Source organism: Eucyclogobius newberryi, unplaced genomic scaffold (assembly GCF_026437365.1).
Source record: "Eucyclogobius newberryi isolate DKJ021-1_F unplaced genomic scaffold, fEucNew1.0.hap1 SCAF_11, whole genome shotgun sequence".
Taxonomy (NCBI): Eukaryota; Metazoa; Chordata; class Actinopteri; order Gobiiformes; family Gobiidae; genus Eucyclogobius; species Eucyclogobius newberryi.
The window spans coordinates 19,737,822-19,765,035 of NW_027315735.1; the positions used below are offsets into that span (position 1 = coordinate 19,737,822).

General features: G+C 40.8%; 2 protein-coding genes across 6 annotated transcripts; both read left to right on the top strand.

Annotated features, from left to right (window-relative positions):
* Positions 1–6,972: 6,972 nt before the first annotated feature.
* On the top strand, positions 6,973–26,391 carry ganabb (glucosidase II alpha subunit b). Of its 4 annotated transcripts, none has more exons than XM_072437721.1 (25): positions 6,973–6,976; positions 20,302–20,405; positions 20,487–20,595; positions 20,691–20,818; positions 20,979–21,158; positions 21,292–21,357; positions 22,125–22,185; positions 22,274–22,355; positions 22,774–22,870; positions 22,939–23,119; positions 23,192–23,345; positions 23,452–23,687; positions 23,767–23,893; positions 23,985–24,064; positions 24,142–24,282; positions 24,356–24,452; positions 24,528–24,629; positions 24,774–25,017; positions 25,126–25,190; positions 25,268–25,344; positions 25,416–25,490; positions 25,570–25,683; positions 25,778–25,887; positions 25,961–26,061; positions 26,182–26,391. In XM_072437721.1, the coding sequence occupies exons 2-25, from the start codon at positions 20,305–20,307 to the stop codon at positions 26,289–26,291; spliced, it is 2,838 nt and encodes a 945-aa protein (XP_072293822.1). In that variant the 5' UTR covers positions 6,973–6,976; positions 20,302–20,304; the 3' UTR covers positions 26,292–26,391. The 4 variants fall into 4 exon arrangements, with proteins under 4 accessions (XP_072293822.1, XP_072293805.1, XP_072293814.1 ...); XM_072437704.1 differs by lacking the exon at positions 6,973–6,976 and adding an exon at positions 19,708–19,748 and having other exon boundaries at positions 20,304–20,405; XM_072437713.1 differs by lacking the exon at positions 6,973–6,976 and adding an exon at positions 19,715–19,748 and having other exon boundaries at positions 20,304–20,405; positions 22,128–22,185.
* ints5 (integrator complex subunit 5) lies at positions 14,980–19,008 on the top strand. 2 transcript variants are annotated; one of them, XM_072437673.1, is made up of 4 exons: positions 14,980–15,226; positions 15,870–16,115; positions 16,231–18,207; positions 18,284–19,008. In XM_072437673.1, the coding sequence occupies exons 3-4, from the start codon at positions 16,396–16,398 to the stop codon at positions 18,998–19,000; spliced, it is 2,529 nt and encodes an 842-aa protein (XP_072293774.1). In that variant the 5' UTR covers positions 14,980–15,226; positions 15,870–16,115; positions 16,231–16,395; the 3' UTR covers positions 19,001–19,008. The 2 variants fall into 2 exon arrangements, with proteins under 2 accessions (XP_072293774.1, XP_072293773.1); XM_072437672.1 differs by having other exon boundaries at positions 14,981–15,216; positions 15,863–16,115.
* Positions 26,392–27,214: the final 823 nt, after the last annotated feature.

The following is a 27,214-nucleotide window of genomic DNA, read 5'->3' on the forward strand; positions in this document are numbered from 1 at the left end:
AGTTAAATTCTGCAGAGCATTCCTTGCTGTGCCCTTGATCCCAAAAGTCAGACCTATGCCCCATTTTGTACAGTTTTGCCTCTAGGGCCCCCTACGACAAATAAGACAAAACAGGCTTAAAGACACATTAAGCGTTAGCACAGATGCACCAAAGTTATCTAATTGAACTAAATGAATTAAAATGTCAACTATAATTTAAAGGCTGCTCAAATAAAAGCTGTACAGCGACCTCTAGAAAAAAAAACAGAAAATAAACCAGACATAAGTGAAAATATCAAATCACTTGATAAACTACATCACATCGTATCTGTATTAGGTACGGGTTGCCAGTTAAAAGCCAGTTTTTAAGACCAGACTTAAGTTCCTCTGCTCTGACACTTACACACTTACAAAAGAAAGGCCTGTGTTTTAAAGCAGCTTTATTTGATAAGGTCTGACATATCATTTAATATTATACAAATAACAAATACAGACAAACAGAGCTATAGTCGCAACTATGTTTGCTTACAAAATTTGATATGACATGTGCATATGTACATAAAACAGATTTATGACACAACTCCTTTGGATAATTTACACTATTAAACTAGATAATCTATCCAATCTAATTAGTACAGCCCATTTTACCAACACAAAGTCTCCAAAATGCTTCACAGGGTACAAAATAAGACAAATAAATTGATGAATAAATACGTACAAACCAAGTAAGGCAAGGCAAGTTTATTTGTAGAGCACATTTCATACACAAGGCAATTCAAAGTGCTTCACACAGCAGGAGAAATGCATTCAAATCACAAAGAAATTACAGAAATACAATAAAATAAACTAAATTAAAAATTATCAATCCAACTGATTTTCTAAACTAATAAAATCACATACAAAAGAGAAGAGTGCAAAGAAAAAATCCTTTCAGTCATATGCGCAGCTAAACAAAACTGTTTCTAGCTTAGATTTGAACATTGTCAGAGTAGAAGCCTGTCTCACATCTTCAGGAAGACTGTTCCAGATTTTAGCTGCATAAAACTGAAACGCAGATTCCCCATGTTTAGTCCTGACTCTGGGCACCAGCAGGAGGCCGGTCCCTGAGGTCCTCAGAGTCCGAGATGGTTCATATGGCACTAACATATCAAAGATGTACTTTGGTGCTAGGCCATGAGAGACTTGTACACAAGCAGAGCTGCTTTAAAGTCTATTCTCTGAGCCACAGGAGCCAGTGCAGAGACCTGAGAACAGGACTAATGTGATCATACTTGGTGGTTCTGGTCAGGACCCGAGCAGCAGCGTTCTGGATGTACTGCAGCTGTTTTACAGCTCGTTTGGAGAGGCCAGTGAGCAGGCCGTTACAGTAGTCTAATCTACTGGAGACAAACGCGTGGATAAGTCTCTCTAAATCTGGTTTTGACACTATATTTTTGATTTTGGCAACGTTTTTTAGATGGTAAAAAGCTGCTGATGTTATTGATTTGACGTGGCTATTAAAGTTCAAGTCTGAGTCCATTATTACCCCCAGATTTCTAATTTGGTTTGTAGGTTTTAGAGCGAGACTCTGGAGGTGACCGCTAACACTTTCTCTTTGTTTCTGTGGGCCAAAAACGATTATTTCAGTCTTGTCTGAGTTCAGCCGGAGAAAGTTGTTAAGTACTGCAATACATCGGGGTGGGCACTGCCTCTTAAACACATATGGTGATGTTTATGTTGCAAAAAGGAGCAGAACTCTAAAGACATTTATATACCTCAAATATTAATTTTATACATATGATTTCTACGCTTCTATAAAGTTAAAGTTCATGATTATAAATGTGTATTAATCTCGTAAAGCCAGTTAATTTATTGATTATTTATATTGATGAATTGTTTATGTGGAAGTACCTTATTCAAATATTCACTGCTTCTGTGCAAGCAGAAGGACAGTATTTTTACACTGGAAATGGGGCATTCCTTATAAAAGTGGACATGTTGATATTGGCTATATGGCAATTTTTTGGGTTTGTGTTAGTTCTGACGTGTCTCTAAAAACATCTGTGATTGGCCACTCCTATTTAAACCTCTGTCCCATCCTCAGTTACCCATTTGCAGTGACGTGCGGTGAGGTTCAGGGCGAGTGAGGCACCAAAAAAAAGTGGGAGTTGAACACACTTTCGCTTGTGTTCAAAGCTGTGTGGCTTACTATTATGCTATATGTTCAATGAGTGATGTCAGCGTTTTTAGATATATAGCTCCGTCTAAAGCAACCCGTTCAACTCCGGTGTAGGTTTTTCTTTAGTTATAACCTCTTGCTTTGCTTGAAAATCCAGATTTGTGAAACGTTTTAACTTGGAAATGTAATCGTCCAGATTCTACAAACACAATAATAACAAAGAAGATAGTGAAACCTGTCCACATACGGCCAGGCTCAGGAGCATGCGCATTACATGCGCCTTCCATGAGGCGCATGTAATGAAGCCTCTCTGAGTGAACTTTTACTGCGGTTTTATCATGAATCATGAATCATTTTGCATTGCACCAGCTCAGTTTGTGAGGAGTGTGTGCGTGTGCTCCAGAGGCTGAGCAGCTTCAGCCTCCTCCCTGTATCTGAACGGGATCTGAACATTTTGACATTCTTATTTGACATAATATTGTTCGATATTGGATTCAAACGGAAAGTGGGTTTATAATACATACCAGATAACAAAATATTAATATTTTTTTATATTTTATTTAATTTTTTATTTTTTCCCCAAGATTGACAGGTGAGGCCCTGCCTCCCCTGCCGCCCCTGAATGCACGTCCCTGCCCATTTGCCCGACGAAGGCCCAGTTGCAGAAACTTTGCCTCTTTATTAATAAACTTTTATTTTGCAAGTAAGACAGTGTGTGGGATTTCTTTCCCCATTACCGGGTTGTTTAGCCACTTTTTTTTATTTTAGCCAAAATTATAATTGTCAAGATCAGGAAAATACTTTTTTAAAATAAATATAAACTGAGCTTTAACAGGACAACAGTACCAGGGGGACAGGACCAGGGGGACAGGACCAGGAGGACAGGACCAGGGGGACAGGACCAGGGGGACAAGAGGACGAAAGGACCAGAGGGACAGGACCAGAACAGGATGAGTGGAACAGGGAGACAAGAAGAGGACGACAGGACCAGGGGGACAAGAAGAGGACGACAAGAACAGGGTGAGAGGAACAGGGGGACAAGAAGAGGATGGCAGGACCAGAGGATCAGGACCAGGGGGACAAGAAGAGGACGAAAGGACCAGAGGGACATTATGTTGCACCTTAAAGGCGCAATGGACGATTTTTCGGCGGTTTGAGAACGGCGGGTGGAAGTGCGCATGCGCACTCCCCCGTGCGGACTGATAAAACACACAAATGCGTTTTTTTATTAGCGCGACGGATCGCATCGCATTTCTCGTCTCTTGTAGATTTCTGTCTTCTTCTGGGTCAGCTCGAACTGTCTTTCTCCGTCTTTATTTTGCCCCGTACACTGAGGGAACTGTATTATGATAGATCAATGCGCTTAGACACGCGGAAACGTGGGGACGAGCCGCACGCGGCTGCAGGTGAGCGGTAGGTGCGTTTTATGATTGATACGTGGCAGGACTAATTGGCAGTCCACGCCACGAGGAAATAAGACTCAGATTTGGGCCCAAAAAATCGTCCATCCAACCTTTAATGTCAAATCAAGTTCGTAGTTTGTGACTTGTGTTGTTCACTGACAGAGTCTACTCCTCTCACTCACTTAATATCACAGCTTACAGGGAAATATATAATATTTACTGGAAAATCTTCTCATTTCAATACATATACAATCTTTCTTAAATAATTCTTATCTGATCATTGCAAAATAATAGTATTTTTATATTAAAAAAATAAAATGAAAGCTTGAGTTGTAATATATATTAGTGTAATGATGCGTTGAACTCACAGACTTTTAGTCTGTGAGTTCAACTCCTCAGTCTCAGACTCAGTCCCCATGCCCTCCCATCCCCCACCTCTGCACCTGGAGTCACTTTGAAAGTTTCAATTGAAGAGGCTGGGCCAATCAGAGCGCTCCGTGTGCAGAGCCTGTGCACCTAATATCACAGCTTACAAACTACAGGGAAATGTTTAATATTTACTGGAAAATCTTCTCATTTCAATACATATACAATCTTTCATGAATAATTTATATATGATCGTTGCAAGATACTAGGGTGTAGCCTAGTATCTACCCTTTTTTTTTAATTTAAATAATTAAAAATAAAATGAAAGCTTGAGTTGTAATATATATTAGTGTAATGATGCGTTAGTACAAGACTTAAGTCTGTGAGTTCAACTCCTCAGTCTCAGGCTCCCATCCCCGTGCCCTCCCATCCCCCACCTCTGCACCCTGCTCACGTTGATACATTGTTGCAATGAGGCTGGGCCATGGGCTGCGCCAATCAGAGCGCTCCTGTGCAGAGGCTGTGCACTAATAACACAGCTTACAAACTACAGGCATATTACATGTTATTTTCAGTTCTTTATCAGGCAACTTTGCTCATGTAAAAATGTTTAAATAATATCTGTGAGTTTAACATTGAAAGTGTTTTTGACTAATGTTGTGAGCCACAGTTTTCTTATAAGTTAAGAAAAAACAACTCGACCAATCACATCACTTTATGCGTTTCCCGGTAATTATCCAATCAGAGCGCAGCGTGAGCGGTGTTGTTTACACGTGTCGGAGATCGGACGGGTCGGACTGATGAAGAGATGGCAAAATGTCTTCTGAGAATCAGACCATTAAAAGGTTTAAAAGAAGAGTTCAAACTTTGAGAAGTCATTACAAGAAATGCGAGGAGCGAGCCTCAACTCACGTAAGTATTAAACATCTGTGTGTGACGTCACGTTACACGTTGTTCTGTGTCCTTAAGCAATATAAGAGTTTATGCAACTGCATTTAGAGTTATTTTATTACTTGGTTTGCGGATTTTTAAATGCAATATATTGATCACGCGGGCGAAATATAAGTATAAATATAATTTCAATTTCAAAAGATATTTTCTTCAGGGTTTGCCCAAAACGGACCACGTGAGGAGGAGGAGGAGGAGGAGGAGGAGGAGGAGGAGGGAGGGGGGGACGCGGCGCGCAGAATCGTGTAAACAGTAGATTTAGCGTGTTTTGCATTGGTAGAATTGACGCCTCTAAGTGTGCACTCTTAGTCACGGCAAAACGGGCTGAAGAAAATGTGGTAAACGGGTTTAACATGTGTATTTGCGATATAAGGAGTTGGCGCTGCGCCTCACAGTCCCGGAAACGGACGCGCGCGTCTTCACATGCTCTCCCGGGACCGCGCACATCGGCGACTCCCGCAGGATTTTTGACGAAAATTGCTTCACGTGCTCTTATCTTTGACTTAATACCACTTTATATTTCATTTAAAGCTATTTTGCGTTGACGGCGGTACTTTATAAAAAAACTGACAAAAATTAATTTTATTTATATTGTATAAATCAATCAAAGTGTAGCGGATCGGTAAACCAAGTAATAAAATAAGTAAGGCCTTAGCAGGTTAAAAAAAAATGCATACATTTTTTAAAAACATGAGCTTTCAGTTTAGTCCAGGCCTCACAAAAAACAATTGTAGATAACGTTCTGTAAATCAACAATGATGTACAAATGTATTTAATGCTAATGTTATAACAGACATTAATTTATATATTTCGTGTGTGTGTATGTGTATATGTATGTGTATATATATATATATATATATATATATATATATATATATATATATATATATATATATATATATATATATATATATATATATAAATAAAATTTTTACTGACTAGTCAGTATCAGTTGCAAACAAACACTAGCCTAGGAAAGTATCCAATTAATAAACACTATCCCCAGCACTGCATGTGTCTTTTTTTTTTTTATTTTTTTTTTTATCTTTGATGACTTGTCCTGAGAACTTGTGGCTGCACAGTGCATGTGCCCTGCACACTTCTGATCTTATTATAGTCAAACATTAATTTGTAACTGCTTTGAGAAAAGCGCTAATACGTTAAAATTCATATGTTGCAGGTTAAAACCCTGGAGAGGGATCCACCTGATTCCACAGTGAGTTCACCTCATCAAGAGGCTCCTTCAGACAAGCTGTAGTGACGACGAGTACAAGCCTCCAGCAAGTCCAAGCTCTTCATCCTGCAGCAATGTCTCAAACTGCTCCAGCCTGTCGCGTGAGTCAAAACCAAAGCCAACACAGTCTTCAAAAACGTATTCAAAAAATCACCTTGTGCGCAATACAGAGATCACTGAAATGAGACAGAAAAGCTGCCAAACGGAACATGGTAAAAGAGTGTGGAACAAAGCTCATTACCGTGTTTACTGCAAGAAGTCAAATTTAAAAATGGCCCGGCATCTGCAGATGAAGCACATGGATGAAACTGATGCATTCAGCTTCCCAACTGGCTCCAAAGAAAGGAAGAAACTCCTAGAGACTCTGAGAAATAAGGGAGATTGGCAACATAACCAGGAAGTGCTTAAGGGTGGTAAATAAGAGATTGTAACATGGAAACAGCCCTCTGCAAATGCATCTGTTGATGACTATTTGCCATGTCAACACTGCTTTGCCATGTTTTAAAAAAGGAGACTTTTGGAGGCATGATAAAAATGACAACTCTGACGTAGGAACACAAAGAAAATGAGTCCAGGCTGTCTCTTCCAAACTTCTTCCAATGCAAAAATCATCTAAGGGAGTCCAGAATGTCATTCAAAACATGTAACAAGACAGTATCACCGCTCGGGTTCGAAGTGATGAGATGATATGTAAATTTGGAGATTCATTGTATACTCGAAGGACGTGAACAATCTCCGCATCGTTACATTGCACACAAGCTGAGGGAACTTGGCTGTTTTGTGTTGGCAGCTAAACAAATTGACACAAAATTAGTGGACTCAAAGACGTATCCAACCAACTTTAATTTAGCAATAGCAGCAGCTAGACAAGTGTCACACTTCAATGAAGACAAGATGGTATGGAAAACCTTCAACCGCTGTGAAAATAGGCTTTTCTCAAAGCAGCAACTGTAGCTTGTATTGGTCATTGCATCATGGTGTCGGATGCTTCTACTGAAAAAGACAAACGTTTTTAAGGAGGTTCTTGACAAAATGTGGTCAGACTATGTTTCTGCAAATGCCCACAGTTCCATGGAACAAAATAAATGGAACAAAGATGACAGTGTTCCGTTAACCAAAGACATTGCTGCCCTGCAGAATCATCTGTTACAGTTTGTCTTAGATCAGCTATGGCTTCTTCCTCAGTAGTCCTCAGTGTCGGCCCACAAACCACTTAGTGAAAGCCTTCTGGCTCAAGTCATAGTTTTCAACAAGAAACGTGAAGGAGAATCATCACGGATAACTCTAGAGATGTTTCTGAAAGCTGACACAGGCCAAATGAACCAGGACATTTATGAGACTCTGTCACCTGTGGAGAAAATGTTGAGCCACAGGCTCACTAGACTGGTAACGAGAGGAAAGAGAGGGCGAAAAGTACCTGTTCAGCGCACTAAAGCGTCCATTGCAAGCCTTGAAATAATTATTTTTACGTCCCTGTCAACATGACGGGTACCGATCATTTGGTACCTGTCATGGCTAATTCTGAATCGGTCACAAGGAAAGGAAAACAGAATAACATAATTAATGAAAAATGAACTTTTATTAACAGGTCTCTTTATCATTTACAGGCTGAGAAATAGATTTTCAAAGTTAGGGACCAGGGGGGCCCCCCTACCTAAAAAAGTTAGGGGCCAGGGGGCCCCCCTACCTTAAAAAGTTAGGGGCCCCCCAGCAATTTCAGGGGCCCACAAGCGCGCGCGCGGCGTCATAAGAACAAGATAAATGTGTTGTTTTAAACCTGGTTATTAGCATGTAAAACAATTTAAAGTACTTGTATCTGTTATTTGATATGAAGAGCACAAATACGGAATCATATAAACCAGAGATCATGATCTTTAATACTGTTTAATTTAATATAATAATGTTTCTTAGATACAAAATAAATACTGTTTACAGCATTTGACACAAGGAGATCTTGTGGAATATATAAAATCACAGCCTACAAAATAAACTACTAACATATATACATTGCCCCGATGCTAACAACTCCAAAGGGGGCGGGGCCCTTGGATACTTCCACATCGACATTGTCCCTAATGTGCAAAATTACAGCTTTTGTTGCAAACAACTTTAAAAAGACTGAATTGCGAACTGAGGAGATTGACGCCCGCCAACCTCGATATCACTTGTGGCGCAAAATTAGACCGGGCATTTCCGAGTACAACCGAACGTAACCGAACGCAGCGGCCAATCAGATGCCCGCTTTCATCGACATTAGATCACGGACACCGCTCGGCCAATGAGAAGCGAGAAGACTGCGAAGTGGCATGTCTGTCAAAACGAAACTTAAGCGATGGAAATGCCCGCACACATGCGCTCCGCTGCCTTCCTCCGCTGTATAACTACAGCAATAATCGTGGTCTGTAGTACAGCGCGCCCGAGTTTGTGCATAAGAATCGCTTTGGGCATGTTCACCGCGCTGTTTTTGCCCATTAAAAATGTATATTACGGCGAAAAATTTGCGTCGGTCATTGTGTCCGGAGCCTTGATTTTGGAGTCGGTCAAAACTGATTTTTGCGCCGGTCATTGACCGTGTCCGGCCCGTTATTTCGAGGCTTGCATCGATTTTATGATTTCACTCCGGGACAAAGTTGGTTTGTCAGGACAATCCATTTTTGTTTGCAAAAATCGGCACAACAACAAATCCGTGGCTGTGACTGTTTGAGGATATTTTGCATTGAATGTAAAGCAGACGATCAAGAACTGCTCAGATCCACTAAATAACGAAAGCATGTGGCAACATTGTGCCAGCTCCTGGACCTGTCCGACCAAGAGCTTGAGCAGGTAGCAAAGTTTATGGGCCATGACACCAGAGTACACTGTAACTACTACAGGCAGACTGAGGAAAAACCTTCCAAGTAGCTACAGTTGGAAAGCTTTTATTTGCCATGGAAGGTGGAGCTGAGGCCCTTAAAGGAAACATTCTTCAGATCCTGGATTCAGCAGTCTCTGGTTTATACTGTCAAAATTAAAATGTCTATACATATCCTATGACTTCTAACTTCTCTTTTCTACAGATGGTGTTGGAAGAAGAGCGCGAAGAGTACCACCTCCAGTATGTAATTGCATCCATGTCCAATCATGGCTGCCACATTGTTACAAGTGTAACACAACATTGCACTAGATATTTGAATAAAGTGAACCACTGTAAAGATCTGACATAAGAATAATTAGTAGTAATGTATGCCTTTGTGTTCAGTGTCTGAACAATCTGATGGAGAGGACCACAGAGGAAACTATCCTGGAGCAGCCGTCCAAAAAACGACCAACAAAGCTGCACGTGAAGAAACGCCCTGACGGTACTTTTTTAAATTGTGTTAAGTTTACACCCTTGAGGGATGTTTTTAGTACAGCTGGAGGTCAGAAAACATGAGCGTCATGAGATGTAATTGAAAAAATTACACTATTAAATCTCCATTTAAAAAATTACACTATTAAATCTCCATTTAAAAACTCTTTTTAGTGAATTTGGGTCAGATGACACAATCCACTAAATAAACCTAATTTTATTTAATTTTAAGGGTTTACTACTACTGAGGTAGGTTGGATGGTTAGTTAGGGGGGTCTGGCCTGAATAGATGGAGAAATCCTGATTTAGGAAAATGTTTTATCCCATAATTTAGCTCTTGGGTAAAATAATGCTGAAAGAAATGTACAAAAACATTTTAAAAAGTTGTTTATGTGATTTGAGATCAGAGAGGAAACTGTCCTGGGCCAGCCGTCCATGAAAGCACCCAGAAAGAGACGCCAAAAGAAGCGTCCTGATGGTGACTAGTTTTAAGTTCTAAATTTTTGGGTGAAGGAATGCGCAAATTGACAAATATTTTAAAGAAATTATGTTATTTGTGTTTTAGAGTGTGAACTGTCGGATGGAGATGGGACAGGAGGCTGTAAACCAGCCAGAAAGAGACGCTTGAACACGTGCACTGACGGTGAGATGAACAGTGACAGCTGACAATAGGATAAGTTCTTGGCCTGACGAGAAGAAATTCTCACACTTTTAATAACTTAAGCCAATAATGTTATACTACATCAAACTGACTTTAAAAGATTTTTTTAAACTCATTAAATTATATATTTTTCTCTAAAATGTTAGATGACCTATGATTTAACTTCATATTATCTGTTACAGCTAATGTATATGCATTTCCCTCAGATGGAAAATACATATTTTGATTGGTTTGAATCCCTCCTCCCAGTGTGCACCTGTGATGGCAGGGATTCAAACCAATCAGACCTGAGTTCAGTTAAATAAATCAAATACTTTTTTGGACCACAAACTTTAGACCGACAGCTGAATGTGAAATGAGGATGAGAGAGAAGGGAGGACATGCAGTAAATTGTCAATGGCATGTGTGCTGATGCCTTAACCACTCTACCACCAAACAATTTAAACCTTGGACATTATTCCATGTTGCTACAATTATAACATGGCATTTTAGGCCCAGAGCAGCCATAATTGTAACCTGTAGTTGCTTAAATGTCACTTTTATGCAAAATTACCATTTATAAATTTGTATCAACTCTTATCCCCATCAGACGCACAGAAGAACTCACAGAGGCCATGGAGTGAGGAGGAAAAGGATGGCAAAGTTTATTGCTCTACAACGAGTGCCTGGGACAGAAGCATGCATGTTGTGCATAACACAGGAGTCTCCTACACTGAAAAAAACGTACCTGGGAGGGTGTGAAGTACTTTGTGTACAATGAAATGATTAGAGTCAAGAAAAAGCTGTTTAAATTGTTTTGAGGTAGGTTTGTTCAGTGTCGAGCACTGACTGTGTTAAGCACTTTGGCACAGCTGTTGATAAATTGAAAAAAAAATGCCTTTTTTTATGTTCAGCTTCAGAAGATTGTTGTAAACTTAATATTGTATTTGTTAATGTCAGTTTTACAAAAATATAAAAGCAAATGTGCTTAAACCTTTGGTCTGGTTCTTCCAATGTAATAATTATCTTGGTTGTAAATTACACATTTCGCCCCCCTTAGAATAAGAAGGTTCTGACATTTTTGTCAATAGTTATTAATGTTCCTGGGACATGTCTGTACACTATATCCATGTTTATAGAGTTTGCAATTTGATTTAATGAACAATGAATGGACAGTTGTTAAATTAGCATATCCTGCTATAACACTTAAAACATGGCATCTGGTTCGTCCAATGCTATGCCCATATTAAATAAATAAACAAGCAATTTCAAATGCTTGCCGTTATAAGGTTCTAGCTGTATAAATGTATCCTTTTCTTTTGTGCTTAAAGGCCCAAAACAAGAGTCAGCTCCATGGCCAGCACTAGCTCCTTTACGGAATCGAGACGGAAGTTATTGGAACGGAAGTTACAGAATCCAATTTGGCAGCCCTCGTGGCGGCCATAATCACTTGCGGTTAGAGACGAGGCGTGCTCACATTATTGTAATCGGTGTAAGGAGATGTACTCATTACAATTTCTACCCAATCAGATGAAGCGTGTTGGCTGAAAAATGATTTTAATGTGAGCATGAATTGCACCTCTGCTGGCCAATAGTGGAACAATACACTATCTGTAATGCATGTCTTTCATGGCGTCCTGTGGAGAATTCAACACCTGAATTAAAGACAAATCAGACAATGTTGACTGTTCATGTAATAGGTAGGGGGCGCTATAGAGTAATTGTTATATGGGTATTAATAATTTACAATCGAGCCATAAAAACCCTCAGTAGGTAAATGCATGTGTGCGTGTCAACAAGAAAAAGGAAACGAAGACATGTTTCAACGCTGTCCCATGCAGACACTCACTGTAAGGAATATATATATATATATGAGAAGGTGTTGTTTTGAGCTCAATCAGACGTAAAACCTAGGACAAGTACGTTTTTGGGGCGGAAAAAAGTGGCTGTTCAATCCAACATGGCTTCCTTGTTTGTCTCATTTCCTTCTTTTTTATTCTATTGTTAGTTATTTCAGTCGAATCAAGTTGCAACGGAGATTTTCGTGAGCTCCCATTTGATGTAATTTTGGGTCAGGTCAATCCTATATATATACGCCCGGAATTCTGATTTGTTCTAGGTAGTCTAGGGCTTTTGGTTATGCCTGCTCTTGTCAATCCAGGGAAGCTAAGCGGGGAAGGGCCTGGCGCCTGGCCGGATGGGAGACCACTAGAACGGCACTTGCCACTATCGGCCACTAGGGGGCCAAGTGCCGCGGACGGACGATGTGTGAGAAGGACAAGAATCGGAAAGTTTTAGAGACAAAATGGCAGTGTGAACAGTCGAAGGAGGACGAGAAACGACAAACTAAAGAGTTTGTCAGTTCTCATCCTCGTCCAACGAAGACTAGAAATGACAAAGTAAAAAGAGGTGAAGGAGAATGAGAAATGACAAACTAAAGAGTTTGTCAGTTCTCATCCTCGTCGACCGAAGACTAGAAATGACAAAGTAAAAAGAGTCGAAGGAGAATGAGAAATGACAAACTAAAGAGTTTGTCAGTTCTCATCCTCGTCGACCGAAGACTAGAAATGACAAAGTAAAAAGAGTCGAAGGAGGATGAGAAACGACAAAGTAAAGAGTTTGTCAGTTCTCATCCTCGTCCAACGAAGACTAGAAATGACAAAGTAAAAAGAGGTGAAGGAGAATGAGAAATGACAAAGTAAAGAGTTTGTCAGTTCTCATCCTCGTCGACCGAAGTCTAGAAATGACAAAGTAAAAAGAGGTGAAGGAGAATGAGAAATGACAAAGTAAAGAGTTTGTCAGTTCTCATCCTCGTCGACCGAAGACTAGAAATGACAAAGTAAAAAGAGTCGAAGGAGGATGAGAAATGACAAACTAAAGAGTTTGTCAGTTCTCATCCTCGTCGACCGAAGACTAGAAATGACAAAGTAAAAAGAGGTGAAGGAGAATGAGAAATGACAAACTAAAGAGTTTGTCAGTTCTCATCCTCGTCGACCGAAGACTAGAAATGACAAAGTAAAAAGAGTCGAAGGAGGATGAGAAATGACAAACTAAAGAGTTTGTCAGTTCTCATCCTCGTCGACCGAAGACTAGAAATGACAAAGTAAAAAGAGGTGAAGGAGAATGAGAAATGACAAACTAAAGAGTTTGTCAGTTCTCATCCTCGTCCAACGAAGACTAGAAATGACAAAGTAAAAAGAGTCGAAGGAGGATGAGAAACGACAAAGTAAAGAGTTTGTCAGTTCTCATCCTCGTCCAACGAAGACTAGAAATGGCAAAGTAAAAAGAGTCGAAGGAGAATGAGAAATGACAAAGTAAAGAGTTTGTCAGTTCTCATCCTTGTCGACCGAAGACTAGAAATGACAAAGTAAAAAGAGTCGAAGGAGAATGAGAAATGACAAACTAAAGAGTTTGTCAGTTCTCATCCTCGTCGACCGAAGACTAGAAATGACAAAGTAAAAAAAGTCGAAGGAGAATGAGAAATGACAAACTAAAGAGTTTGTCAGTTCTCATCCTCGTCGACCGAAGACTAGAAATGACAAAGTAAAAAAAGTCGAAGGAGAATGAGAAATGACAAACTAAAAAGTTTGTCAGTTCTCATCCTCGTCGACCGAAGTCTAGAAATGGCAAAGTAAAAAGAGTCGAAGGAGGATGAGAAATGACAAACTAAAGAGTTTGTCAGTTCTCATCCTCGTCGACCGAAGACTAGAAATGACAAACTAAAAAGTTTGTCAGTTCTCATCCGACAAACGAAGATGAGAAATGACAAAGTAAAAAGTCGAACGAAAAGACTAAAAAACGACTAGTGACAACGAGGAATGACAATGTCCTAAAATGTACAAAGAAAAAAGTCGAACGAAAAATGACAACTGACAAATGACTAAAAAACGACAAGTGACAACGAGGAATGACAATGTCCTAAAATGTACAAAGAAAAAAGTCGAACGAAAAATGACAACTGACAAATGACTAAAAAACGACAAGTGACAACGAGGAATGACAATGTCCTAAAATGTACAAAGAAAAAAGTCGAACGAAAAATGACAACTGACAAATGACTAAAAAACGACAAGTGACAACGAGGAATGACAATGTCCTAAAATGTACACCGTACTGGCGGCCTCAGGTCACGCAGCGTCACGGGGAAATAACTGATCTTGCGTTTCACTGAAGTGCACAATCAAGTCTTGGTCATGATCTATGGCGGAAATAAATTTTAGCACACCAGGATCATATATTAATTATGTTGTCTGTACTATACAACAGCTTGGGCCTTTTTGTGTGTGTCTCATTTGGACCATGTTGATGATATAACAGTAGACAGATGAGATTGGTAGAGAAGGCGGCTTGCTCTGCTTAAACACGTCAATTCATTCGTTGGGAACACATTTCTCTGACAGGTTAAGCATTAATTAAATAGATAAAAATAAAGGTGTTATAAAATATTCTTACAAGTCTAATCATAACTGTTGTGTAAATAAGATTATTTGTGGTCCTATTTGCAGTATAGTTGCTAGGTAACGCTTTAAATAACCTCTACAATACTCATACCATTTGCATTTCAGTAAAATGGTACATTTCACCAAAATGCCAACCAACCAGATTTTTTTAATTTAGATTACAACAACTGTTTCCAGCAGTAGTGAAATGTGTAGCCTAACCTGTCATGCACTTTAAATTCACTACATTTGCTGTATATAGTGCATCCTCCTGAATGAAGCCTCCGGAGTGCGGCTCACAGTCTGCGGGTACTTCAATATGTCCGTCCTCATGTTATAAAATGTATTTTTGTATTTCATGTCAAGGTGTCATGTCACTGTGAATACATCAAATACATAAACAAGTTGTGGGTAAAAAAGTGACTTTCAGTGACTTTAGTATATCGCTAGATGGCGGCCATTATGACCTGTCTGGGTCGTTTGGATAAAAGTGAAGAAGAGTAACTTCCGGTTATAGTGCGCCAGTTTATTCTGTTCTGACATTTGATAAAAGAATATTCTTAACACGATTTTCGTTGCTCTCATCGAAATTCACTTGATAATTTTAGGTTTTAGGCAACGCGTTGATGTTAAAAGACCAAGCCATGTCTGCGGTATTTGACGGAAGTGGGCTAAAAGCGACGCAGAGCTCCCACAGTCACACACCACACACTGCCCTGAGGTGAGTCACGGTGAGAGGTTGCGCTCAAAGATACAAGTAAAAACAAGTAATAACCTCTATCTGGATTCCATTGTTTAAAAATAAATAAGGGGTTTCCCTTGAGCATAACATAAGTTTTGCAACCTGTATAATGTATTACCTCCAATACTTTTTACTTTGATTCAACGTAAATAATGTATGATATTTTGTATACCATGGTGCTACATTAGTACAGTGGTCACTAAATGATTTCAGGGGTCCCCAAATTATGTGGCAATGTATGTAACAGTTGGCTTGACACCCTTCAAATGTAGTGGTAAATGTAGATTTCTGTTAGCTGGTCAAATTAATTTATCTAGGCTCTAAAAATAAAATCTATCAATAGAAATAATTCTACTTTATCAATTTATGGGTAGCCTATTTTATCTGTTTGGGGGTCACAAATGCCAACGGTTGTCATTATGGGATTTGTGACTGACAACATTAGAATCACTCCCATTAGTCAGTATTCATGGGTTTCAGCTTCCTGTTATAGGTGAAATTTTGAGGACTTGCCTTTCAAAAGATAGACTTGACTTTATTTTTTTTATTGGTAATTGCGATCCCAATGGTCCACATTTTTCACCATAGATAGAATTGTTGTTATTAATTATCCCTTCTTTAACAGTGCACAGGAGCTGTCACAGGAGATCAAGTCCTTCATAAATGGTGTGGACGGTGTCCAAGGACGTAAGCTCAGTGTGAGGGAGCACGCTCGATGTGCTGTGCGACTGCTGCGTGCCGTCCCAGCGTGTCGGGCTGCGGTGCTGGAGCATCTGAGAGGCGTTTATGATGAACATGTGTCTGCTTTCTTGCACCATCTGGAGACTGCGGGAGGAGGCGGCTCTGGACCAAGCACAAACCTGGAGGACATTATTCAGGTTAGTGAGACAATAGAACTGCTTTTGATTAAATGTAAATTAACAGTGTATGGTGTAAATAAACATTACAGCCATGTAATTGCGCATTAATGACAATTGTTTTTTTTGTTTGTAGGAGGTTCATGGGGTGCTTTCTGAATTTATTCGTCTCAATCCACGAGCCTGGGCCCCGCTGGTTTCAACCTGGGCTGTAGATTTACTGGGCCAGTTGAGCAGTAAGCATGCTGGCCGTAGAGGCGCCCCTCACTCCTCCAGCCTGAATGAGCTGCTCCAGTTATGGATGTCCTGTGCAGCCACACGCTCCCTCATGGAGGCCTACTCTCAGTGTTTGGCGGCCATGTTGGCTTGGTGCCCTGATGCCTGTGTAGATGCCCTCCTGGACACCTCTGTTCAACACTCACCTCACTTTGACTGGGTGGTAGCACATATTGGCTCTGCCTTTCCAGGGACCATCATTAGTAGAGTGTTAGCCTGTGGACTCAAAGACTTCTGCTCTCATGGAGCTAAAGATCAGAGTCTGGTAGTGATGGGAATAGACAAAGTGGCAAAAGTGCCCAAAATTGGCTCTGTGGTTGGAATTCTCGGTCACCTGGCTGTGCACCATTCTGACTGTATCAGGAAGGAGCTGCTCCGGATGTTTCAAGAAAGCTTAACCCTGTCCAGCCCTCTGTCTCCAGATGTGTCAACCAGTTCCTGGGAGACATCCCCACAACTCCGCCGAGCTGTTGTGCCGTTCCTTTTGCAGCTGGCAGCCATGTCTCCAGACCTTTTTGGTGCTGTGTCTTCAGAGCTGGTGGACCTCTTACGGCCTCCCGTTTTGCTCCAACTTCACAGTTTGCTGCAGGGCCTTCCCAGGGAAGATTTGGACAATATGGTAGGGCTTGCTGTCCACCTGATTAGCCAGAGTCCCACTGGGGGAGCCCGAACCCTGCGCTTTATTGCTGACTCTGCTACTCCCGCCTCAGTAATTATTTCTGGCCCTACAACTTCTCCACACGAGGGAGTCAGGGAGGGATGTGATCGGCTGCTTCAGATGCTGCTTCTACATCTTCATAAACTGGTGTATAACCGCTCAGATGGAGTTGAAGGCACATCTCACACCTCGCTTATGTCCCAACCCCAAAGAAAAATTCCCTTTTTGGAGGAGCTCCAGTCCTATGTGGGTGAACTGTGCGCTGAAACCCTGCGTCTTGAGAGAAAACGACATCTATGGTTGCACCAGCTCCTGTGCCTGCTGTCAATTTACGGAGGTCCGAGTGTGGCCACTGAGGCTATGTGTCAGCTTCTAACGCAGGCCCGAAACCCTGAAGAATTGGCACTGGCCTGGCAGCTCCACAGCACACTGTCCCTGTGTGTGGTCGGACTGATTCCTGCTGCCATCACCCGCTCTGTGGCACAGATACACACAAACATCCTCAACCCACAGCAGCTTCGACAACTGTTGTTGAACCTTGCTGCTGCTCTTCAGAGCCAGGAGGAAGAAAGACGAGGAGCAACAGGACCCCATTACTCTATGGCAATGCAATTGGGATCAGCGGTCTCAGAACACCTCCATGATTTTGGACCTCTTCTTCTCCATGGTGACTCAATGGTTTCACACGCAGCAGTGCAGCTTTTGTCCTGCAGCCCACTTCCTCATACCTGCTCACCTGACCACCTGCTGTTGCTGTCCCGGGCCGCGGTCACTTACTTTTTTTTGGCACTGCGAAGAAGACAAGAAGGGCTTGTAATTGGAAGGGATGCCGGACAAGCAAGGGAGGCTGTGAACTACTCATTGTTACTCCTGTCTCGATTTGCTGGCTACTCTCCTCTCACCCTCAAGTCCATACTTCAGCAGCTGGTTGAAGGAGCACTGCACAAAGGAAATGCAGATCTCTTTGGAGGGCAAACGTGTGACATAAACGATATACCTACACCTCCCTCATCTGCGTCGCTTGACCTCGGAGCTTCCCTGCTGAGCATCAACAGTCAGTTTGGCACCACAGCCAACTTCTCTGGCAGTGTCTGGTCAGTGTTTCATGCTGGAGTCATTGGAAAGGGCTTAAAAGTCAATAATCCAACAAAAGTCACTCCTCCATCTGCCGCAAGCCTGGTAAGTTTTTCTGTTGAAGTGCCCTGGGCTATAGATTTGTAACTAATTAACCTATTATTTATCTGTTTGTCTTTAGAATATCCAGACTCTAATTGCCGTCCTAGTGCAATGCTGCAGCTCCTCTGGCCTCAATGGCACATTGAGTGGCTCACGGCCTTCATCTGAGGCATCTCCAACAATTAATGCAGAAGCTGCCAAAGTAGTAGCAGTCACAATGGTTGAAAATGTATGTCCAGATGTTTCCAATAGTGAGCTGTCATGGCCACCAGAAGAGCATGCTCGCACAACCGTAGAGAGAGATATCCACATTCGTCGTTGGTTCGAGGCCCACCCTGTGCTCTTTCCTATGCTTCAAGTGGTAGCAGCTGGACGGCCTGCTCTCTGCTACTGCTCTGCTGTGCTCAGAGGACTTCTCGCCACTCTGCTCTCGCACTGGGAGGCGTCTCGCGATGCTTCATCCATAGACTCCCCTTGGCACCTTCAGGCGTCCAGCCTGCTTGTGTCCTGTATGGGAGAAGGCCAGTTTATTCCTCCCGTCTTAGCAAATGTCCATGAGGCATTCCCTCACCTCGCCCCATTTGAGTTGAGGCTCATGTTGCTGGCTGTATGGGAGTATGTCATGGGCAATGGACCAATGCCTCAAAAATTTACCTTCAGCTCTGAAAAAGGAGGTATCTTCTGCAGGGATTTCTCACGAGATGGAGATGTGGCTAGATATGTTGCACCAATCCACAGCGTTCTGCATAAAAACATTGATCGATTGGGACATCTTTGTTGGCGTTTCCAGCTTTGAGAGAAACTTTGAGACTAAAGACTAAACTAAGACTAAACTTGTTTTGTATGGTAGAGCAAAATCCAAGCAAAGATAGTTTTTCCCTTTTGTACATTTTTAAATATTTTCTTAGTTTGTAGTTGCTGATCTAAAAATATGTGCCAAACTGACTGTAACTTCACATTCACATTCAAACTGTGTGCTTTTTTGTAGTAAAGCATGTGACCAGTCATTAAACTATTTTTGAAGAAAAACGATTTAAATGTGTACACTGCTGTGTTTCTGTTTTGAAACAAGCATACATCAACATTCAAAGCAAATAAACAAATGTTTTGTCCATTAAATGTGCATTTCCCACCAACAATAAAAAATAGTATTTTTTACACTGACACACAGCTTTTGGCAATTAAAAGATTAACCTCCACCTAAACCTATGTGCTATATGTGCAGTTAGCTCATAGGACAATGGGATGTGTCTGTGCCACTCGCAGCACGCTCATTGGTGGAGATTTGTGCGATGACGTGTCCTGTTGTACAGACCAACTGAACGAAATGGTAAATGATACAATTGTTTATACATCATAAACATGGCTTCTGTGAGGAACGTTGGGCTGGACTCAGTTTGAATCCATGACAAATGCCCATGATTATGCATTAAAATGATTAAATCCATATCGCTCACAGGAGTTATCTTATTTCCAACGATCTTTGTTGCGGACTGAAATGGGCGGAGCTAGCGCTAATCAAAGATGGCCGCCTTCGCTGAAAGGTAAGACAAAGCCATTCTGCTGTTTCATCGGCAATATTTCGAATATTTATGTGAATTACACGTATGTTTATAGTAATCTACTGTAAGTACGGTCTTCAAAACAGAAAATGGTGACAGTTTCATCTTATACGTTCTTTAATCATATTTACAGCACTCATCAATTGAAATTACTTGAGTTCACTTGCCGCTATTACTAGCTTAGCTAAAATCGATGAGAAACCTTAAGTAGATTATTCTAAATACTTAAGAGTCTTGTAGCTCGCAAGAATTATAAATGCCCAAGTTTGCGTATTATTAGGTGTTATCTCTTTCTCTGAACCATTACCGAATTCATTTTGAGCTTCCCCTTTCGTGCGTTCATCTGACCCCACTTACATTACGTGAAACTTGTAAAGTTCTTTCATTTCTATAATTTGGCTATTTATTCTACTGTAATTTGCAATTATCTGATGTGTTGTCTATTCACTCAACGTTTTAGATCGGGGGCGCTTCGCAGTTGCAGGGTCGTCTTCTTTTTAACCTTCAAATTCCGAGTTTCTTTTTCTCCTTTTATAGGATGGCACCTGTCCTAGCATTTATACTGGTTCTTTGTCTTGGGGGAACATGGGCTGTAGACAAGGGCAACTTCAAAACTTGTGACCAGAGTGCCTTCTGCAAGTAAGGGATACTCTCCAAATTCACAATTCAATATTTTACTTTTTGTTCACCTCAAGTGATAATAACATGTGATGTTAACAGGCGTCAGCGAGCATTGAAGCAAGGGGAGTCTCCTTATCGAGCCCTGCTGGAGACCATGGAGCTGACCAACTCCAGGCTGACACTTCAGCTCATCAATGATAACAACAAGGTTTACCAAAGCAGCTTATGATATTTGCGAGTGAAATGTTCAACGTTAGAAATCATTGTTTCATATTCACTTGCATAATATGATTTTTATCACAGGTGCGTCTGTTGCTTGAGCTTTACCGTCTCAAGGGAAACATGACAAGGGTGAAGATTAACGAGCTGAAGCCTCTGAAGCCTCGCTACGAAGTCCCAGACGTCCTCATTAAAGAGCCAACCACTGAGCCGTAAGTCTCCAAAGAACCGGACGTTTGGTAATCGCAAAATTGTGAACCGTCAAGACACCTGCAACCTAAAAACCTCATAGTTCAATATCTCAATTGAAACTTGTACTAATCCATCTGTATATGGCATTAACAATATGCTTCTCCCCCCTCTGTACCTCAGCCTGGCTCTTTTATCCCAAGATGAGAATGGGGTGGTACTGTCCCTAGGTGCAGAGTCCCAGAGGGTCATTGTCAGCGCACGGCCCTTTCGTTTGGATATCATGGAGGGGCATGATCTGCTCATGTCACTGAACTCACGTGGGCTGTTGGCTTTCGAGCACTTGAGGATGCGCAAGGACACGTGAGATCCGCACATGCGCACACACGCAAACACACTCCTTGGTTAATCATTTACATTTCTGTTCCCATAAAATGATTTGTTTTTGAGTATTGTCTCTGACTGGTTGTTCTGTCCTCTTTTCCTACCATCCCAGTTTCTCCTATAAAGTAACTAGCACAGTGGCTAGTGTGTGGGATAATGTCAAGAGGGTTTTCTCTAGGTAAAGACCCTTAAGATTTGTGTGTATTTTGTTCCTTGTGATACTAGGGTACATTATTTATTGGGTTGTCTGTCAACTTCCACAGTTTTTGGGGTAAACGTAAAACCAAGAAAGAAATGAATCAATGTGTGCATGGACCTAATTGTTTTTTGGACTGGTCAGTCTATTTGAGTTTAACACTCCATTGTAATTTTACACAATCAAAGCCAAATTACAATCTGTAAGTGATTTGTTCTTTACAAATTATGCCAGATTAACAAGGGTCGTAATGAATAGTTGACAGAATTTTCAGCTGAAATGACCTTTTCTAACACTGCGTGACTTGAGTTTTTTAAACTTAATATGTATTTTACCTGTTAGTAATGGTAGAAGACCCTTGTCTTGGTTATGTAGATGTATCTTGTAGCAGCATCTCTCTTTGTGGTTATGTTTTTAATCTAGTTTGGCTAAACTATGGATCTATATCTACCCAACATGTTCTTATCGCTTGCAAACAGGAATTTAATTTGGACATTTTCAGAGAAGAGCCATGAAATAAGGAGTCCAGGTTGTTTTACGTTTAAATTTGTTGAATGTACAGCTCAATATAGCCACAAGGTAGGGAGTTGCTCAAAACCTTGACATTTTTCAAGTGATGAAAATTGCCCTTCTAGTTACCGGTATTTTTTTCCCTTTTTAAAATAAATAAACTCCCATATATAGTTATATAATTCTACATAAATTAATAAGGCAATGTCTTGGTCCTCATTTTATTATCTCTGTTTGAGTAGTCAAGCAGAACCAGATGCAGAGAAGAAAGAGGAAGTTGATCCAGCTACCCAGCCTGAGGTATTTTTGTTTTTGTTTGCATATACAACATGCATGAAATATTGAAAAAGGATTTAGGTGGATTATCATTGTTTGTCTTCACCCCTAGCCATCAAAAGAAGAGGATGAGAAAGTAGAAGAAGGCATGTGGGAAGAATCATTTAAGTCACACACAGACACCAAACCCAATGGTAAGTGTGTGTGTGTGTTGTAGCCAATTTTATTTTCTAATCATAAACAAACCTCTTGTGTTTTGTTTGCTTCACATGTTTGAGTAGCATATTTTGTTGTTAGCAATGGTTCTCCGTCTAATACCCGGTACTCATCTTTTGGGTACAGCAGCCATAGATTTGCTTCATTCCAGACAGCTGAAGGTGCATTCACAATTATTTAGTCTCATAAAAAGTTTGCACATTTTGCACGTACGTGTTAATGCATCCTGTGAGGCAGAGTATCATGCCCTCCCCGATGGCTGTTTCAATGCACAATAGATCAAACATAAATATTTTTATTTGATTTTTATACATGCACATGCCTAACAAATCCTAAATATGCCTTTGGACACAACTGCATGACTCTAAGGCTGTATTGAATGTGCTTTTTTCACAGGTCCTTCTGCTGTAAGTTTGGACTTTTCTTTGCCTGGAGTGGAGCATGTGTATGGCATCCCTGAACATGCAGATAATCTTAAGCTTAAAACAACGGAGTAAGTGCCAACACAAAATACTAATTCCATAGGTCTTTAGCATTTAACATTGTTTTTTTGGCTTTCAGAAATGGAGATCCATATCGTTTGTACAACTTGGATGTGTTCCAATATGAACTTTATAATCCCATGGCTCTTTATGGAGCAGTCCCCGTTATGTTGGCCCACAACGCGCAGCGGACGACTGGTATCTTCTGGCTGAATGCTGCAGAGACTTGGGTGGACATCAGCTCCAACACCGCTGGAAAGGTATGTGTTTTAGACCTTACAAATAAGTATTATGGCTTGACTCTGAACTAATGACATATTGATTGGTTATAGACTGTTTTTGGCAAGATGTTGGATTATGTGCAGGGATCAAGTGAGAAGCCACAAACTGATGTGCGTTGGATCTCTGAAAGTGGCATAATTGATGTCTTCATAATGCTTGGACCAACACCCAAAGATGTGTTTTCACAATATGCCTCACTCACCGGTAGGTTATAGCTTACAGTCTCTTTCATAATATACCTTTTAATGGTTTAAACAAAAAAAGATCAAGTTCCAAAAAAACTTTCTTTAACACTGTTTTAACCTGTTAGGCACACAGTCTTTTCCACCATTGGCTGCTCTGGCCTACCACCAGTGTCGATGGAACTATAATGATCAGGAGGATGTGAAGGCTGTTGATGCAGGCTTTGATGAGCATGATATCCCTTATGATTTTATTTGGCTTGATATTGAGCACACCGATGGAAAGCGCTACTTCACCTGGGATCCCCACAAGTTTGCCAATCCTAAAGAGATGCTGCAGGGCATCAAGGACAAGAAACGCAAGGTAAACTCTAAACATCACAGCTGTTACCAGTTTTTTCATATCGTAGTAGAAGTTTACTACTTGACACTTTCTGTTTTAGATGGTGGCCATTGTTGACCCACACATCAAAGTCGACAGCAACTACAAGATCCATAATGAAATACAGTCAAAAGGGTTTTATATTAAGAACAAAGATGGTGGAGACTACGAAGGCTGGTGTTGGCCAGGTGAAAGCTTAAAGTTTGTTAATTATTGTGTCAATTTCTCATTATTTTCGTTTTCTTTAATTTTATGTTTTATTCCACGTCAAAAACACAGGTAGTGCTGGTTATCCAGACTTCAACCGTGCAGACATGAGGGCTTGGTGGGCCAGCATGTTTGCTTATGATCAATATGAGGTGAGTCAACTGGCTCATCTTTTTGTGCCATGTATCTTTTGAAGTTTTGTATTTTTTACACATTGGTCCGTTTTCAGGGTAGTATGGAAAATCTGTATACATGGAATGACATGAATGAGCCATCTGTGTTTAATGGACCAGAGGTCACTATGCACAAAGACGCCAAGCATGGAGATTGGGAGCATCGTGATGTCCATAACTTATATGGTTTCTATGTGGTGAGCAAATACACTGTCAAATTAGTTGTATTCATAGAATAGTTTTGTTCAATTTTATGTTAAAATCCTGCAGCAAATGGCCACAGCTGACGGTCTAATCCAGCGATCTGGAGGTGCAGAGCGTCCATTTGTCCTTACCAGGGCTTTCTTCGCGGGATCACAGCGTTTTGGTGAGGGCTTCACTGTATTCAGCAAAAATCCTCAGTGATTGTGAGTGACTAGAACCTGATTGTGTGTTTCTGCAGGTGCCGTGTGGACCGGGGATAATGCTGCTGAGTGGGACCATCTCAAGATCTCTATCCCAATGTGCCTGAGCCTTGGCTTGGTTGGAATCTCTTTTTGTGGTGGTGAGTCACACTTATAATTTTGATATTTATCAGTATTCTTCTACTGCCACTGTTCTTGTAATGCAATTCCCCCTTGTGGGTTGAATAGTTAAGTTTTTTTCAAATCTCAAAATCATTGCCATTTGTACCTCTTGCCATATTTAGCTGATGTGGGAGGCTTCTTCAAGTCTCCAAGCCCTGAGCTTCTGGTGCGTTGGTACCAAACTGGAGCCTACCAACCGTTCTTTCGGGCGCATGCTCACCTGGACACACCCCGCCGTGAGCCATGGCTCTTTGGTCCTGAAAACACTGCTCTGATCCGTGAGGCGGTGCGCCAGCGCTACACACTGCTGCCCTACTGGTACCAACAGATGTACCATTCACACCTGACTGGAGAGCCTGCCATGCGGTGTGTCCCTTTACAGCATTCTGTGATACTTTTGTTATGGCTAATTAAAATAATACATTGCTTTTGATGTAAGAAATGTAAAAATAATTAACTTTGTTTTTTGTATAGGCCATTGTGGGTAGAGTATCCTCAGGATCCAGCCACTTTTGCCATTGACGATGATTTCCTTATTGGTACGGTTTGAGGCTACATTTCACTTGAGCGTTTTATTTTACCTCAACATTTACACTTTTCAATCGCTCTATTGCAGGTAAAGACTTGTTGGTGCATCCTGTGACCGAGGAGGGATCTAGGGGAGTCACTGCGTACCTGCCAGGGAAGGACAATGTAAGGTTAAAAAAGGAAACATTATAACCTAAATGCAGGCTTTGTTTTAATTACTTGATGTGCATTTTTAGGTCTGGTATGATGTTCAAACCTTCCAGAAACACAACGGAGCCCAAAACCTTTACATTCCTGTCACTATGAGTAGTGTAAGAAATGCTGGAATTGACTTTGAAAAGATTTAGTTTTGCAGTCTGCGTTTATGTTAACGCTCCTGTCTTTTGGTAGATTCCTGTATTCCAGCGTGGTGGCTCAATTATTCCCAGGAAGCTCCGTGTTCGTAGATCGGCTACCTGCATGGAAAACGATCCTTACACTTTATATGTTGCTTTAAATCAACAGGTGAATTCAAAATGTCAACGAGTAAACTGCAAAGATGTCAACATCCTGAGACAAATTATGTAATGCTTGATTTCTATAAACCATTTAATATTAGAGAGCTGCTGAGGGTGAACTCTACATGGATGACGGTCACACCTTCAGCTATCAAAACAAGAAATATATTCACCGACGGCTCATCTTCTCCAACAACATCCTCTCTTCTGTGTAAGTTTCAATGTGTGTAAATATTTGGATTGTTGTCTTTGCTATTTCTATAATAATTTTGTCTTGCCCACAGAAACTTGAATTCAGATGGCCAGTTTACTACTTTTTCTTGGGTTGAGCGCATCATCATTATAGGTGCTAGTAAGCCTAGCAAGGTTACACTTCAGACCGCTGGTGAGTGACTATTCTTATATTCACTTGTAAATCACTTGTGTATTTATTCGTTTCCAGTATTTAATTGTTTCGAACAGTTCTTTTTCTAATGTTTTTAACTGTACACGTGTTTGTCTGCAGAGGGCCAGGAGAGCACCATTGAGTTTGATTTTGATGCCTCCATGTCTCTGCTGACTCTCCGTAAACCGGGCATGAACGCCGGGGAAGACTGGAAGGTGATGCTGCAGTAACCACGGAGACTGAGCTGGAAGGTGGAGCTGCGAGAGCACACGAAAAGTGCAAAAGGAGATGGACTGGCAGTAAGGGGACAGTGACGGGTTGTAAAAAAAACTAAATCGCAAATGAGGACATTTGTAAAAGGACATTCTGTTAAGGAACTGCATCACGGCTCTTCTCTTTCCTGTACTTGTGTTCAGTCCCTACGATTTATTGAAAAAAAAAAAAGTGACTAAGATGTTTTTTTAGGTAAATTAATGACTAATTACACCCATTCACAAAGACCCTGCTGTAAAATGAAGGTCCCTTTGTTTGTACTTTCAAATGAAGGCTTTTTCTTAAACTTCATACTTCTGCCTGCTCGTTGGCTCCGTCATTCCAAACATTTTCAAAGGAATCTATGCTTGCAAGCAAACCTGCTGTCTTTGGATTAGTAATTTTCATGATCAATATTTGCAGCTTCTCCTGCTAGTAGTTTTACATAAATTGTGTACTAATGACTAGTGCAGCAAAGGTGTTTTGTCACACAATTTCTGGGAGTGAACCACTAAATAGGCCATTCCTCCTTTTTTAAAGATTTATACTGAACCCCCCCTCCCAATATTGACTGTTATATTGCACTTCGAGAACATCAACAAAAGTTACTTCGATCTAGAAAGCCAGTCCAACTAAAAAGTATTCTTTTTTTTAAGCAACATACAAAACCATGCACTCTTATTGCGTTGTTTTCTAACGATTAAAATTAAATTGTTTTGTCTAGTTCCCTATTGTAGGCATTTTGTTTCAATATTACCATGATTTTAATGATTATGCACATGCTTCTTCAACTTATAGGATTGTCCAAACTAAGAACAAGTGGAAGGTGTGAAATGTATTGTAAAAGATGAGACCAAGAAAAATAAAGTTGACCAAATGTATAGTTTGTCATGGTATATTA